The sequence below is a fragment of the Camelus bactrianus genome, chromosome 15 (genome assembly GCF_048773025.1).
Source record: "Camelus bactrianus isolate YW-2024 breed Bactrian camel chromosome 15, ASM4877302v1, whole genome shotgun sequence".
Lineage (NCBI taxonomy): Eukaryota > Metazoa > Chordata > Mammalia > Artiodactyla > Camelidae > Camelus > Camelus bactrianus.
In genome coordinates, this window is record NC_133553.1 from 33,270,761 (window position 1) to 33,287,537 (window position 16,777).

The following is a 16,777-nucleotide window of genomic DNA, read 5'->3' on the forward strand; positions in this document are numbered from 1 at the left end:
GAGTTTGCTTAGCATCTGAGCAGACTTTTTCCGGTTTGGTTGTGAGACTGACATTTTCTGCTTGTCAAGATCTAGAACCTATCAAAATATTTCAGAAATTTTTAAAACTGTAGGAGACTGGGGATTTTGAAGGCAGAAATTAAGCTCAAAGACAATGCCCTGTCTGCCTGCGTTAGAGTCCTGTCTTCTGTCTTCAAAATAGGAAGCTTCTCCTGAGCTCTGTACCAATCCTCACAGGTGGGTGTTTAAAATAACTGCAAACAGCTGAAAAGTAAAGAATAACTCCGCATGGTCTGTTTGCCTTCACTATTTCAGGTTTTCTTCTAGTCTCTGGGCAGCTGGGCTTTGCAGCGAAGTCACTGGCACAACCCCGGTGGGGAGGAAATTTCAGTCTTTCAAGTTTCCCACATCATTACTTTTAAAGCAAAGGGAAGACAGTGTATTAGTAAGCTGGGCCTGGGCCTTTGGGAAGTGGTTGCAAGAATGAGGCCTGATGGGAAATGAAGATTGTCCTGAGAGCCATGGGGGGGTCTGAGCAGAGCCCACCCCGTTCTTTGCTTGGCTGTGTGTGGTCATGAACTCTACTTACCCAAGAGCGTGGTGGAATGTAGCCTCCAGCTATGGAAGAGCTGGCACACCTGCTCTCTCCTACACCCCCCCTGCTCTCTCTCTCTCTCTCTCCTCTCCCTCCCTCCCTCTCTCCCTCTCCCTCCAGTGTGAGAATCAAGGACCAAAGACTTGTCTCAGAACACGTACTGCTTAGGAATTCCTCAGCTTGGGAATTTTTGAGATTTTAGGAAAAAATTTTACAGGCCCTGCTTCATTTCTTACCTTCTGAGCAGAGAAACGTTTCTTCATTCTCATTGTGCTTTGGAATCATCCAGTGAGATTTAAAAAAAATGCTGACACCTGGGCCCCACCCCTGGGGATTTTGATTCAGTTGGTATGGGGTGGGGCCCAGGCAGCAGTCTTTTCTTTCTTTTTTATTTCCCCAGCTTTATTGAGATATAATGGACCTATAACATTGCGTACATTTAAGGTGTTCAATTGTTTCCGAACCAGGTTCGTTTGCCTGACGTGCAGTTAGCCAAATGGTGAGACACTGGGGTTTGTAGCAGAGAAAGGGTTTATTCACGAGGCAGCCAAATGAGGAGATGAGAACAAGTCTCAAATCTGCCTCCCTGAAGGCCAGGGGCTCGGGTGTTTATGGGATAAATGTCAAGGCGTGGGGAGCGTGGGGGAAGGTGGTAGGAGACAAGAAAAGTGAGGTCATTGTTTTGCGCAGGTGCAGCTAAGCTGTAGCTTCTTCATGGGACACGTGCTCAGAAAACGTGGCCCTGGCATTTCTAAGGGTGGGGGTTTGGCTCCCTGAGGTCAAAAGGTCACTGATCAGACAGTCACGCATGCCCAGTTGGAGGGTCGGCAGTCTCAACCAGTCTTAATTGGCTTGAGCTGCGTAACAGCTGACTCCCAAGTTCCTGAAAAACAACTCAGGCAAACATCTCACTGTTTAGGCTACGTAATGCTTGAAGGACATGCAAGGTTTTGTAAAAACAATTGAAGTGAGCTTGATGAGTGAAGGTAGGTTACAGTTTCTTACTATTAAACAAGCTATAGTTTACTGGCTCCAACGGATGACCACCCTCTGTTTCATACTGTATTGTTTGACACGTTTATATATTGCAAAATGATTTGCACCTCAGCATTAGCTAATACCTGCAGCCAGTCACATAATTACTATTTGTGTTGAGAACATTTACAATTTACTCTCTTGGCAACATTCATGTACATAATACAGAATTATTAGCTAGAATCAACATGTTGTGCATTAGAGCCCCAGAACTGATTAACCTTATAACTGGAAATTTGTACACTTTGCCCAGTATCTCCCCATTTCCCTTCTCCACCACTGGCACTGGCACCGCTCGCCCCCTACTCCAGCCCCTGGTAACCACCACTCTACTGTTTCTCTGAATTCACCTTCAAGTTGTCACAAAAGGCAAGATTTTCTTCTTTTTCCTGTCTGAATAGTATTACATTTTTTTTCTTTTCTTTCTCCTCTTTTATACTTTTCTCGTCAATGAATTCTAATGGGTGGCCAAATTCTGAAACTGCAGTAAAATCAAAGGTGTAGAACATGGCAGATCTTTGGTCCTGTGGGCGACTGGCCTGTCAGTTCTCCTCACCTGGCAGCCCTGGGGTGTCCTGGTTTCAGGACAGGTAAGGAACTGGAGTCAGAGAGGCTGGACTCAAATCCAGGCACTGTTGCTTCCTGGTGTGTGGCTTTGGATCTTCCCTTATCAATCCAGGGTGTGTGTGTGTGTGTGTGTGTGTGTGTTTGTTTTGTGTATGTGATAGCAAGGGGCAGGGGGGTTGACAACAATGCCCACTTTAACTGAGCTATTGTGATGATTAATGAGATAATTCTTGTAAGTACTTAGCACAAGGCCATGAGCCCAGGAAGCACTTGATAAATGCTGGCCGTTATGTTTCTGGGGTCATTGCTTTGGGAGCAGCGAGGATCAAGGTCTTGCGGGCCCTGCAGCCCTCGGAGTTGGAAGAGAGAATGTGCCTTGGAGCTTTATGGAGCCTGAGACTCACTGATAGCCTTTGCTGGGCTTGTTTCAGAGGCTGGAGCATGTTCTGCCCTCTCTGCTGGTAAGTTAGGGCTGTTCTTACTACCGGGGACCTGTCACCTCTCCCTCATAGCCACCCTCGGCATCCTCACCCCCATCCCAGGAGACACCTTGAAGCTCTTCTCCCTGCAGGCTTGTTCCCTCCCCTCCATGCCTCCTGTGACTCTCAGCTGAGGGCAGAAGGGTTGGGAGGATCAAAGAGCTCTTTTTTGCTGAAAGCGTTTTCCTTACACTGTAATTTCCTTACACTGTAATGGTTCTGCCATTAGGAGAAGAAGAGAGAAATGATGATGGTAAAAGATCATATTCTATCTCCTGGGAATGGAGGGAGGAGCTGGTCTGGCAGGGACCACAATTTGAGGGCCGAGCCCTAGGACACAGTTAGAAAGGGCCGAGCTTGGGTCTGCTCTCAGGTCTGTTTGACTCCAAAGCCCCTGACGTGCTCCAGGGTACCCTGTGGCTCCCAGATAGTTACCTCCCCTTGGGACAGTCTGAGCCCATTGACAGGACTGGTTAAAAATCCCCTGATCTCCTGCAGTTAATCTGGCCTCAGAGTTTTGCCCCTAAAAACTTCAGGGCAGAGAGGGCCTGCTTGGTCTGCTCTGGTCATCAGGACACGCTGCAGACCCTTGGCCATCCAACTGTGGCCTCTGGTAGGGATAGGATTTGTGGAAATAAATGAAGACCAACCACATGTGGAAAGCAAAGACTATTTATTCAGAGCTCGTTATAGCCAGGGAGTCAGCCACTATCACTGGTGTTTTGGCAGAGATGGAAGGGTAGGGGTGGGGGCAGGTGGTCCAGTTTGGTCCTTCCCATCCCTGGGGCTTATTCCGGGGGCACTATGGCTTCTCTGTATCCTGCCACTTGCTGTTTCAGTGAAGAAGGTTGTAACATTTGATGGTTTTTGTTTTGTTTTAACCACACACAGCTTTATAATTACCTCTCTGTGGGTTGACAGCTGTTACTAGCATCACCTTGGGTTCTCCTTGAGAATTTTTACATCCAGAAAGTGATCCAGCAACACTGTGGCTGGTGTCAGAAGCTGTTAACTAAACACAAGCTTTAAAAAGTCACCAGATTTTGTAAACACAGCCGAGCTTGGGTCTGCTCTCAGGTCTCCTGTCCCTTCCAAAGGAGAAAAGAAAAGCTAGATAAATAATTTTCATGAAGGCAGTTTGTTTTCCAGGGTCTTTATTTCCCTTCTGTCTCATCCACTGGTTTTTTACCACTTGGGACACTAGCAGTAAAGTGTAAGAGCTGTTTCCAGAATGAGGTTTTGTCTGTAACTGCTGGAAGCTTCACCTGGAAGCCCATTTCGGGGGGTCATGGTGATGAAGGACAAATTATTTTCTTAATGCCAGGGGCAGTTTTATACGTGTGGGGGGGGAGGGGGGAGAGGGTGCAGAGAGGGGATTATTATTTTTTAAATTCTCTTGGAAATTTTGAGCTTCCATCCAAGCTATTTTAAGAGGAATGGCTAAAATTATAACTGGACTTTGGATATGAAAAATAATTTCCTATTTGTAAAATCTGAGGAAAACTGAGAATTTCTTCCAAAGTAGATTGTGAGATCTTTTTCTAGGGCTGATTCCCTGGAATAATCTAAATCCTGCTGCAGTAGGTGTTAGAACCAAGGCTGGCCAGGGGCTGGGGGCTTGTTCTGCCACTGGCTGGCAATGTGTCTTGGGAGCAAAACATTTGACATCTCTCAGCCTGCCTTTTTTTCTCACACGTAAAAGACATTGGAAAAAATACTTGCTTTGTTCATCTCATAGGAGTTTTTTTTCCCAAAGAGCTAATGAAACAATATAGATAATTGTACTTTGAAAAAGGAGAGTGTTACACACAAAGAAAAAGTATAATTATGATTAACTCTAGCCTTATCGCAATAAAACCTGCTATTCCCAAGGCACTGCATTCCTACCAGCTGACGGACAAATCACTTAGGACTCAACATGGGAATAAATGGGAGATTCAGAAGCTTAATTTGCTTTTTTCCTCTTTGGTATGTTTGACATATGTAGTTGTGATTGCTAGCAAAATGTTTTAAAGTCTTTTCAGTTTGAAAGACATGGAATTCTTCAAAGAAGCAAGTCAATTCTAGCTCAATATGACAGCTGTTTTTAACTTTCTTCAAGATCAAAGCACAGATCTAGAAGGAAGGGGAAATGGTTCTGAGTTCTTCATCAGAATCTTAGTGCAGCGATGGCAGAAGTGAATGCTATGAGCAGAGATAGTGCAGGGATTACCAACTCAGCTCCCCGAAATGCCTCAAAAAGTTGGTTTAGAAAAGACAGGTTTGCTGATGTCTTGCAGATGGCAGGATAAGTAGGTTGGCATTGTCATCGCTGCTTTATAGATGAAGAAACGCCCATGAAAGCCAGGTCACAGGGTGCGGGGATGGAGGTGTCAGCGTAACCATCAGGAGCGGGAGGAACTCTGGCTCGCATGGTGATGCTCGCTTTCACCACACTCCTCCTCCTTTCTGCTCTTGCTCATGTTCATCTTTTTCCCTCCAATTCAGACCCATCAGGTTTGTCTAGGGGCATTGCCTGAGTCCTTTTAGCGCCATCATTCCAGCCAGATTGTTGACTTGGGTGCCAAACGTCAAGGGTGTCTGAGATGACTGCATTCGGAACCCAGGCTAACAGTTCCATCCATGCAAAGCCCACAGGCTACCCGTGAAGTTACTTTCTGAAGTCCATGAGTGTAATCAAGCCAACAGGGTCCAGGGTCCTCCATAAAACTGAATTAGACTCCTGAGTGAATGAACTGTTTGCTCCCCTGCATGTGCAGTGCATCCTTAATTACATTTCATCAAAATGTCTGGATGGATTGATGGAACTTTATTTAAATTTCAGGTAGTTATGGGGAGTAAACCATAGCGCAGTATAACATATCCTGTTAATACAGGCTCAGAACACATTGACTTTATGGCAGTTCAACAGACTTCGAAGTGGGGCTACTTAAAAATATATTACCTTTGAAAAGCTTTGCTTTGGCAGATAGAGTGGGTGTTGGCAGCCTGTACGCAGTCAACCAGATGATCAATTGACAAACATGTCTACACTTAATAATTCATGGCACCAGCTCCCCTGATACATGCAAAGCACTGGTTTATTTTAGAAAAAAGAGAATATATTTCTCAAAATCCCTTTCATTCATGTTGTAGGGTTTATGAGGCAAGTCTCATCAAGTGTAAGCTCTTCACAATGAAAGAAAAGTCTCTTTGGTCTGGCTGCCTGCATTTTCTATCAACATGGATAATTTTAGGTTCGGAACTGGGTATAGCATAGGACGTGAGGACAGAAAATAGTTGCCGCTTACAGTAAACAGCCACGTAGACCCACGCTGCGGAGGGAAGTTGCGTTTCATTTTGAAGATTGTATTTATATTTGCAAAAAGCTATCACAGTTCCGCCAGAATATTATATTTGCTTTTTTACTCCATGAATCCTTTTGCTGGAACTAGAAAATTGTGTTTTCCCTGGGGCAGAGCCATTTGCTCTGTTACTAACGTGCTAAGTAAAGAGCTGGCTGAGCTCTTCTGTCTCCGCAGCTCTGGGCTCTCGTGGGTGTGGAGGATGCCTGTGCAGCCCGGAAGGGGGTCGGCCCCAGTAAGAATATGGGTATAATGTGCACCCCTTAAATTAATCTCCTATGGTGGGCTCCCTTTATCTTTATATCCAATGCTCCTTCTTGGTTCCTAACTGTGAAGGAAAAGTATAGACTCATGAGTTTTTAATGGGTTGGTTCCACTGGCTTAATTAATGAAAAAAGATAAAACAAAACAGAAAACCCTGCTCTCCCTTCCCCTGGAGCACACACTGCTTGCTTCCTGAACAGGCCCACACCTCGTACCCCCACTGCTGGCGTAACTGTGGAGGGAGCCTGGCCAGCTCCGTCTCAAGCAAGTTTCCTGCAGCTGGCTGTTCCCCCACACTGATCTCTGCCCGGCCCTGCCCTGCCTGGGCGGCTAAACTCCCTCCCATTTCCTGCAGCCCAGGCGGTTCCCAGGGTCCACCCACCCGTCCTGCTGCTCCCCGAGTCTGCTCTGAGCATTAGTGCAGCTACCCAGCAAACGCGAGCTTGCAACTGGGTGCGTCCAGACATTTCCCAATAGAGGGGTAGGTCGTGGCCCCTCTTGGCAGTTTGATTCACTGTTCCTTGGGTGCCCTGGAAGAGATTGTCCCTGTCACCCTTATTTAAACAACTGGACAGGTCAAGATGGGATTCATTTACTTGGAGCCGCGGTCTATCCCTGGGGGTGGTAGCTTAGTCCTCAGGGCCCAGTTTAACATGTGATCTGTTTCAACAAGAAAGGCCTTGAAGTCTATAATTTCTCCAAACTTAAAAAATCAGCTTTGCAGCCGATTTGGAGGATTGCCCCTTAGCAGTGCCCCGTGGGTGAGAATTCTTGTCTTTTGACAACCCACCGAGCCTGCGCTGAAACACCCAATTACTGCAAATTCTTTTCTAAATAGAAAGCACTGCACAGCCTCCAGTGGAAAAATTCCAAAATCTGCAGCAAATTATCTACTCATTGGCAGAAGCAGGTTTTTGGCATGAAGGACTCTTCTTCACTTCAATTTCAACTCCAGCAGAAGTTCTGCAGATGACGTGGGAATAAAGTTGGCTGAGAAGCCCCTGGGGGAGACTGGGGTGCGTGTGTGTGCGCGCACTTCAGCCCCCATGGGGTGCAGAGAATAGGCTGCCTTGTTTGGGAGGTTTGGTTGAACACACTCAGCCTGAGAGGCATGTGGATGTGTAGGGCAGAGCATTTGAGACGCGTCTCTGAGACACGCTTAGCCAGAGAGGCAGCAGGGCTGCACTGATGGGCTGGAAGCTTTGCTTTTAGGGCTTTGGAGCCGAGCTTGGGAAGGAGAAGGAGGGTGGGTGAAGCTGTGTGTCTTAATTCCAGCATGGCTTCTTAATCTCTGGAGCAATCAGCTTCTAAACAGAGCTCATAATGGGCACTTGAATGCTGTGCCACTAGTTAACATTAAAAAAACAAAGCTTTCCAACCATTTGTATAAGTACGTATGCTTTCGGCAATTGGAAGGATGGAATAGTCAAGGGCCATGAAATGTACAAAAAAAAAAAAAAAAAGTAACGAAAAACAACAGATTTTAGTGCCAGGCACACCTGTTCACATGTTGCTCTGTTCTCTTCCTAGCTGTGTGATCTCAGGCAAGGACCTTGGGGGGTGAGTGGGGGGGGCTGCTTTGGTTTTCTTATCTGCAAAACTGAGAGAATGCTATCTGCTTCATTCACTGTTGAGAGAATAAAATGGTTTCCCAGAACTAACCCAGGTAAAATTCCTGGCTCATCAAGCATGCCATAAATACATCTTCCCTCTAAATTAAGGCCAGCACTTGAAGGATTAGAGTCATTGTGGGGTCCAAAGTTATAGTTAATCTTTGAACCCCAAGGCAAACCAGGATCCAGGACTGCAAATAGCGAGTTTAGAATTGAGCAGACTCTCTGGGCAGTGCCCCTTCCAGGGCTTTCCAAGACAGCTCAGGAGGAGTTCGGTTGGCTCACTCTCTCTGGGGCTGCTTGATGCTTGGCTGTCATCCTTTGCCTTCTGGGGTGACTGGCATCAGAGTGACTCAGTTGGCCAGCCCGTCAGGCCACTTCCTTCTCCTGGGGCTTGTCCTGGGCGTGGCCAGCGCTGGCCTCCCGCTGCAGCCCGTGGCCCAGCACGCAGAGCTCAGGGGGCGGTGCACCCCTGCTGCTGCCCTTCAGCTCTGGGGCACAGGGGTTCTTCCATGGCTCTGTGTCCTTGGGGCTGTCCTCACTGCTGCTGCAGAGAGAAAGGACAGGGGCCAATCAAACCATCTTCTGTTTTTCCTTCTGCCCCCCTGCCCCCTTTTCCATTTGGTTTCTCTCTGGCTCTCCCATCTGTGTCATCCACAGACCCAGTGGACCCCTGGTGCCTGGCCTCTGCATTTCCACATCAGCTTTGCCAGCTGGCACTGTCCTTGTGCTTGCCCTCTGTGGCTGGGTACCGTGGGAGCCAAGTTTCTGGCATTTAATCTGACAGGTTGAGTCCTGTTCGTTCCTGGGATGCCCAGATCCTGCTGCTCTGAACAAAGCATTCCCCTCAGGAACTCAGGAGCCTGGGCTTTATTTTGGTTTTGGTTTTAAAGCATTTCTTATTTAATAAAAGGCTAGGCTTAGCTAGTTGAATTAAAAACAACACCAACAATAACAGCAAAAACAAAACCAAGAAACCCCTGCTTTCTCAGCTGCCACCCTTTTCCTGAATGCAGTAAAAATAATGGCTTGTCCTAGACCTGGCACTTGGCTAGAAAGGCGCTTCCCAGCTGCTGAGCACCATGGTGAGAGGGGCTCTGAACAGAGAGGGGCACCCAGTGTGCTCTGAGAGTGCAGAATGGAGGGTGGGCACAGCACGGAGCAAGCCTCAGCCCAAGGGAGACCAGCTCAGAGAAGCACACCAGCTATGGGCGGCCAGGCTGGCCTCACAGCGACCACGTGGAGGGTGGAGTCTGGTTGTCTGGGTTCACATCGTGGCCTTTCCACTTACCAGCTGTGTGACCTGTAGCACATTGATTAATCTCTCTGATTTTCAGTTTCCTTCTTTGTAAAAGGGAGATAGTAATAGCATTCATCTCACAGGACACTCGAAGGTGTCAATATTGGATGAAGCATGTAAAACTCTAACCAGCACATGATAGATGTTCAATAAGTGGTCAGCTGTCCCTGGTGCTGTTTTGTAGCATGAATAGGAAGCCACACCTGCAAGGGACCTGAGGGATGACCCTGTCTTACGGCAGGTTGGCACCTGAGGCTCAGAGTCTCTCCAGCAGTCACCCCAGGGCCAGGGTCGCACCCACTCTCCACATGCACCAGAAGCCCTTCTCTCTGCCCATGACAGCACCTTCTTGACTGTATTATGACTGTGCCCAGCTCTGCATGTTTAGGCTTTACTGGGATGTCCAACCAGTGGTGGACAAGTTTGAGTTTGGATTCTAACAGGATCAAGGTGGCAGAATTGGGGGGTGAGGACTAACACTGGCCTACATACATGATTTTCAGGTAGTGAGGAGCCCACCTGGTTCCTTAGAGCCATCTCATCCACGTCAGCCTCTGGCCCCAACATAAGTTCCTGCAGGACCTTGTGATTTGGGGGCCACAGCTCCTTTCTTATTTCCTTCTTCTCCCTGTGCCCCGTTTGAGCAGGGGAAGGCATGTGCAGGATATACTTCACAACCCTTTGCTGCTCCAGATTGGAGGGGCTGGCAGGCATGGAGGGGTGCCCAGAGGACAGGCTGTGGTGTGCAACATTAGTGGAAGCTGACACCAAGGTCTGATACATGGTTTGGTCCTAGTACCGTCTTTCCCAGCCCCAACCACGTCCCACGTCTGCATGGGGCTCAGGCCAGGTCAATTTTCCAGTTGCCATATGGCTGTGGTTCCACCTGTTCCCAAGCAGCCCAGGTGGCCTGATCCAGGAAATGGGGTGGGGGGCTTAGGGAGCCCCTGCCTGGCTGGTCCAGTCCTGGCAAAGACTAAAAGCACCACATCTAGGGCAGCAAGTCCAGGCACCTGAGAGCTGGGTAGAGACTTGTTCCTCCACCAGGAGATTCAACACGTCAGTAACAGCTGAAGCTCAGTAACTGAGCTCCCTGGGGAAGCCTCCAAGGACTGTGCCCAGGCCCAGGGCCCCAAGATTGGGAAGATATCACCATCATCATTTTTTCTAAGAAAGGGGTTGGTGCCTAGCACAGCAGTGACTGGAAGGAAACCAACACCAGACACAGGTCTGCTCATCCTGCAGGCCGGCCTCAGCTGCACAATAGGACGGGTGTGGCCGTCCCTGCAAGTCTCTGCTCCAGGAAACAGTCTGTTCTGAGCAGTTTCTGGCTCTCTGGCACTGGTTTTTTGTCTTGTGGTAAGATCTTGGGGGAGTCATGCTCAGTTTCCTGGTGTTATTCATTCCCACATGCAGGAGGGCAGAAAGAATGCTTGTCATCTACAGAGCAGCAAATGCCCGGTGCTCTTCCATCTTCTGCTCCCAGATGCCAACTTAACAGGACTGGGTCGGGGGTTGGGGGTTGTGTCTGGGGAACGAGCTTTTCCCTATCACAGCCATCACGTGCTCACAGCCTCACAGTCTGGAACAGCTTAGAGGCGTGGTCCGACAGGAGACAGGGGAATGGGTGTGAGTCACTCTGTGACCTTCCACATGACCTCGGGAAGGCTCCTGTTCATGATCCCCACCTCTTTCAAGCTACAAGTCTTCCCTACCCCATCCCTCTGAATATTGAGATTCAGGACATAAAATAACCTTTTAGGCTTCCCTATGCTGAGGAGAAGCCTGAGAGAATGGCATTATTTTCTCCTTGAACAATTTTATGTTACTTTATTATTGCTCCTGCTGTTTTAAAATGTTAGTGTTTTTAATTAATGCCATTTTATTGTCCCTGTTCTCTCAAGCTCTTCTCCTGAAGGGCACAGTTTTAGAAATCTAATAACTGAGTAAGTGGCTAGTGTGAGGAATAATGCATTAACATTTATAGATATTCTCAGATGAAAGGCACTGTGCTGTAGGAAGCTCATTTTAGATTTAAGAAAAGAGCAACGTTACATTAAGATTTTTGCAAAAATAATATTTCATTTCTTGCAAGTGGCTGGGGAAGTTTATATAACTGTAATAATGCACAACTTTCCTGAGATAATATCTTTATTTAAAATTGACTGCCAAGGACTTGGTAAAAAATTACCATTTACGCCTCAACAGACTGTGAGGTCTGTAATGCGTAACACTCTGGCAGAAGTTAACTTCTGATTCACACAACTGTGGGCGGTGCGAGGAGAGCTGGGCCTGGCATGGGTTGAGTTTTGTCTGATCTGGTATCAAGACACATTGATAGAGTTCCTCTTTAATAAACCTCAGATTTACATTGTTTTCCCCACATCACAATTCAGGAAAAGATGCCTTTCCCTGTATACTCTGTAAAAGAACCACTTCAGCACACGAGTCCTCTCCACGCCCAGGCAGTGCCCATGCTTTGAGTCACGCCCCACTGCAGCCGCATGTCCAGGCCTGCCTGCAAGGCTGGGCCAAGGACAGGCGAGCCAGCTGCCCTTCATGGGAAAGGCACAATTCACGGGCCTGGCCACCCTTCTGCCTGGGTTCTGGTGCTCAGAGCTCATGAACAGTCTTGTTCTTACTCTCCACACCTCTGAAGGGGAAGATGGGGAAGAGACTAGACTTGAGGAGGTCCTCAGGGGTCTGGGGAAGCAAAACTTTTATATCCAATACCTCCAGGACCAGCTGTTCTCAAGGTGTGTCCCCAGGGTACCCTCCCAGATCCTTTCGAGGGGAGGGTCATTTATGTGGTCAAAATTATTTTCATAAGAATACTAAGATACTATGGGCCTTTTTTCATTCTTTCATGAATGTGAAGTAGAGTTTTCCAGTCTACACGATTGTGTGATATCACAACAGATTAACTGTGGACAAAGATCTGAGAGTCCAGCTGTCTTTCTGTGAAGCCACACAGTAAAGAGATTTGCAAAAATATAACAGTGCCACTCTTTTCACTAAATTGTTGTTGTGGAAAATATAGCCAAGTTTCCATTAGAATATATTATTTATGTTAACATGGAATAGGATCATTTTTGGTTTTTTAAATTAATATTTTAAACATCTCTCAATTTTAAATTGTTATATAGTAAAAAGTGATAGATGCACGGAGACAAAAGCTCCTTGGTAGGGTGGGTCTTAAAAATTCTGAAGGATTTAAGGAGCTCCTGGGACCAAAAAGTTTGAGCACCTCCCACCAAGATGCTGGTCTGTTGCCATAAGCCAGAAAAGGCAGAAATCAGGCTGCTGGTTGGGGTGACAGTGACTCAACCTTGGGAAGCAAGTCACTTTATCTCAGTCTCTCCACCTATAAAACAAGGGGCTTGTGTGGTTAGACTAACTAGATTGTTTTAAACTTTATTTTTAATACAGCAGAGCCTCATTCAGTGATATCTTTCTCGGGCTCCTGAAATGTGCAACAGATGAAAGACAGTTGCTCAAGGCTGGGGGTTGGGGGAGGGGGGACATCCCTAGACCCCTTTTCCAGATGCTCTTTTCTTGGAGCGCAGTTTGAAAACCACTGACCCAGATGATCTAAGGGCTCATCAGCTCTATTCCAATAACCACAGGGCTGTAGCCCGAGGACTGGCCTTACCTGCTCTGGCCAAGCTGGGATTCACAAGTGTTGCTGGTGGCGCCCGTGGCAGGCAGGTGAAGGCAAACACCCGGTCGGCGGTCAGAAGCCGTCCTTCTGATGAAAGGCTGAGGGTTGAGGGAGCACAGAGCTGTCCCTCGCTGGGAGTCCGCCCTCAGTCGTGGCCCTGAGCTGCTCCTCCAGAAACCCGCCATGAGGGTCCCACGAGGGATGGCAGCTCCCGGTGGCAGCGATGGTGGGGTAAGTGGGTGTGCTGTTGAGAATGGCGATTTAGCTTCAAACAGAAAGGAGGTGGCTGGACAGAAAATAGAACATGTGTTCCCAGATGCTTTGGCTGTGGCTGCTTGACTGTCTTCAGAATCTCTGGTTTCCTTGGGCCCCTGACTGGGAGACACTGGGGGAGATGGGGAAGGGCCAGAAGCAGGGGAACTGGCTTCTGTGCACTGAGAAGGGGGGCTGGAGGACTTGTGCTGAGGGGGTGGGCTTGCCGAGGGAGGACTGGGCAGCTTGTGCTGGGGGGGAGGGGAGGCTCGTTTCTTAACTGATGGGGGACTTAGCACCCTGGGGCTCACTGGAGGGCTGAGTGGTGGGCTGGGGGACCCATGCACACAGGGGACACTTGTCTGGGCAGGTCTGTGAGAGGAAGGCAGGCTTGAGTGCCTCTTGTCCACTCTGGGTGTCCAGTGAGCCCTTGTGGGAGAGGCTTTCCTGACCAGCGCGGGGCTTCTGTCTTGGTTCTGCCTTGGGGCCTCGGGAGAATGTGGCCCTCGCCCTGGTCTGGCCAGGCTGGGCTCTGAGACCCTGTTCTGCCCAGATGTGTGGCTGGAGCGGTGCCAGTGCACGGCCTTCTGGGGACGCCTGGAGAGGCTTGTGGCCCTGTCCACTCGTTCCTGACTCTGAGCCCTGCCGCCCTGCGCGTCTGGGTTTCCAGTGGTTGCTGTCGGGTGGCTGAGGTCCAAGGCCAGCTTTCCGGGGCTGCAGCCGCCCTTACTGCTCCTTGGCTCTGCGCTGCGGGCCCTGGTGAGGGTGGCAGCATTCTTGCTGGGCAGCAGGTCAGCAGGGCTCATGGAGGCTCTTAGCTTTGGGGAAGCCCACATTCTCCGGGCAGGGCCAGCTCCTCCCAGCCCTGGCACATGGGTACCTTCAAGGGAGCTCTCCACTAGCTTGCTGCTTTCTGGGGGCTCCAGAGAAGTAAATGATTTGTCCATCAGGATTTCCAGAGGAGGTGGAGGGAGATGCTCTGGGTTGTCCTCTGTCTCACAGTTGAGGTCCTCACTCTTGGATGCTTCTGCTGTAAGCAGAGGGGGAAAAATGGGAGCAAATCCGGAGAGATTTTCTCCCATCCGGAGAGAATCTCCACCAGCTGCTGGAGAAATTCGGAACTTTGGATACAAAGGGGCAAGCCCTCTGTAAATAGGGAATCTGGGAGGCATGGCAGGGACCCCCCACTTCCTGAGGCAGGGGCTCGGCCCAGAGTCCTTGGAATCCCCCAGCGTCCTCGGACTGTCTGTGAGACTGAAAGTTTCGATGAGTTTCTTGACTGATGTTCTGGTGGGACAGCTGCTGATGTTCCAGTCCCTGGCCCTGGGGGCCTCACTGGCCCTCTCACCTGATGGGATGACATTTGGAAGCCCCTCAGCTTTTCCCTGCCGGGGCTGTTCGCCCTCAGGGCGGGGATGGCATTTCTGCAAGATGCTCCTGTCCTGACTTGGCAAAATGCTGAAGTTCTTGGTGAGGGACGCCTTCAGCCTGCTGATGGTGGTGCTCGGGGTATCCCTGTAGTAGTTGTCGGGCCTCGGCACCGCCGCTCTGGGCTGTAGAACCTGCTCCTTGCTCTGCCCCTGCCGTCCTGTGCCCAGGGTGTAAAACGCGTCCAGCCTCTGGCTGAGGTCTCTCTGGACCCTCCGCAGCTCCTGGAGGGTGGGGTCCTCCTTGTGGCTTTTAAGACACCCCTCTGACTGGGACCTCCTCTGCCTCGAGGGGGCCCTCCTGCTGCCACTGGCTGTGCTAGGTCTCGGGGGGACCGTGGTCCTCTCCTCTTCCTCAGTCCAGTCCTGGTGCTCAGAGGGCACAGGGACAAACTTAATCCTTTCACTGATTGCTGCCTTCATCTTCAGAATCATTTCCTGGGCCTGGGGGCTCCTAAGCCTCCTGGGGTGTGGCTGCAGTGGGCTTTCGGCACCAGCAGGTGATGACTGTGGCCTTGGATGAGAAGCGTTTTCCTGCCGCGCACGTGGACTCACATAACTCTCTTCATCTTCCTCCTCTGGGCTGCTGTCCTCACCTTCACTGAGGGATGGAGTATCCATCAACCCAGAGCCTTTTGATAAATGGGCTTCCCTGGAGATTCCGATCCCCAGGGAATCACACAGGGTACCGTGGTCCAGCCCCCAAGCCCTGGAGGTGGTATTTTCCCGGCCTGTGTTAGAAGGCCAGGGGCTCCCTGATCCACCCTGTGCTGCTGGCTGAACCTTGGCTGTAGGAGGCCTTGAGAGTGGGCAGTCCTGGGGTCTGTCTGAACCCATCTGGAATGGACTTTGCTGCCAAGTGTGTCCCGACAGCCTGGCCTCCACTGTGGGTGAACCCACGGGCTTCCACTCTGCAGGCTCTGGCACTAAGTCCCAGTTGGCTTGCTTGCCCGGCTTGTCCGCCAGCTGCACAAACTCACTGTCAGCACCAATACCACTGTCCTCAGAGCACAAGGGTAGACCCTGCACTTCAGGGTTGCTGTGGCCGCTCGCCAAGCTCTCCAGTTGCCCCAGAGCCCTTTGGAGGCGCTCATCCACAGCCCTCTTCGTGCTCAGCCTAGTCCCCAGGTGGCTTGCAGTGGCCTGGAGGTAGCGGCTGGAGCCTTCCAGGAGGCTGCCAGTGAGCGAGGCCACCGTGCCGCTGAGCACCTGCAGCTTGCTGACTGTGTACTGCAGAAGCTGCTGCAGGAGATCTGGCTGCTCCTGAGGCTCTCCTTTCCTCAACGGCCAAGCCAGATCCTCTCTAACTTCCTGGAGAAGCACTTCTCCATCCTTGGATATCTCCCCCAAGAGCTGGTTGACCTCATCAAAGCACAGCAAGAGGAAGCTGACCATGGGCTGCAGCAGCTCCTGGGTCTGGGTGGCGCGATGGGTAATGCTCAGCATTGCTTCATATTTGGAGAGGCAGGAGTGCAGATAGGTGTAAGCATGCTGGTGGGCCCTCACCAGGGGCTCGGGGAAGTCTACTTTGTCCTCAGACTCACGGGCAGAAAGGATAGTTTGGCCGTAGTGGCCCTGTTTGCCCGACCTGTGACATTTTGTCCTCTTTTCCCATTTGGAGGTCTCCTGGGTATTCCTTTCTTCACTCTCTTCCCCAGAAGAGGCTGCTGCCTGTGACTCGTGGGAGCTCTGTCTCTTGAATGGAATGTCTGTAGCCAGGTAGCTTTGTGGTTTGGTCAGCTGGGATGGGGAGGTTTTGGTTTCTGCAATCAGTCCTTCCATAGCTTTCCTTTCACCTGAAGTGGGATCTCTGGTGAGCTGACCAAGGCTTTCAGCCTCGCTTTGGGTCCACCTGGGACTTGGCAGCTCTTCTGTTGGCCTCTGTCCTCGGGACAAGCCCCCTCCAGAGTCATAGCAGGTGGAGCTCTGAACCAGCAAAGGGAGGGAGCAACTTTCACTGGCCCCCTGATGTCCTGGCAGAATTGCTTTGGGCTTTTTAAAAAACTGGATGCCACTCTTAGCAACGCTGTTAACAATATCACTGTGGGAAGGTGTACATCCCATGATGTCAGCTTGTAGTCATCTCCCACCTGCAACCCTCACAGTATTCAGAGAATCATATTTGAAATAGGAACAAAAGGCAATCTTACTAGTCCATCCAGACAATTTCCAGGCCAGAATCCTTTGAGGTCCAAGATGCAATGTCCTGAACCTGGAGCCAGCGTCTTTGCTTCTTTGGC

At 49.9% G+C, this 16,777-nt stretch overlaps 2 protein-coding genes across 2 annotated transcripts in view; one reads left to right on the forward strand and one right to left on the reverse strand.

The window, feature by feature from the left end:
• Positions 1–16,777, forward strand: part of CLIP4 (CAP-Gly domain containing linker protein family member 4) — a 100,308-nt gene that overhangs the window by 751 nt on the left and 82,780 nt on the right. The gene's annotated exons all lie outside the window — the stretch shown is intronic.
• On the reverse strand, positions 5,866–16,745 carry PCARE (photoreceptor cilium actin regulator). Its single transcript, XM_010948590.2, has 2 exons — positions 12,850–16,745; positions 5,866–8,444 (listed from the first exon to the last, which is right to left on the reverse strand). The coding sequence occupies exons 1-2, from the start codon at positions 16,599–16,601 to the stop codon at positions 8,267–8,269; spliced, it is 3,930 nt and encodes a 1,309-aa protein (XP_010946892.2). The 5' UTR covers positions 16,602–16,745; the 3' UTR covers positions 5,866–8,266.

Coding starts and splice junctions, on each gene's coding strand:
- PCARE (XM_010948590.2), bottom strand. CDS start 16,601: ATGGGATGTACACCTTCCCACAGTGATATTGTTAACAGCGTTGCTAAG. Junction 8,445..12,849: donor TCCCAGCTTGGCCAGAGCAG/GTAAGGCCAGTC, acceptor TTCTCTCTGCAG/CAGCAGTGAGGACAGCCCCA.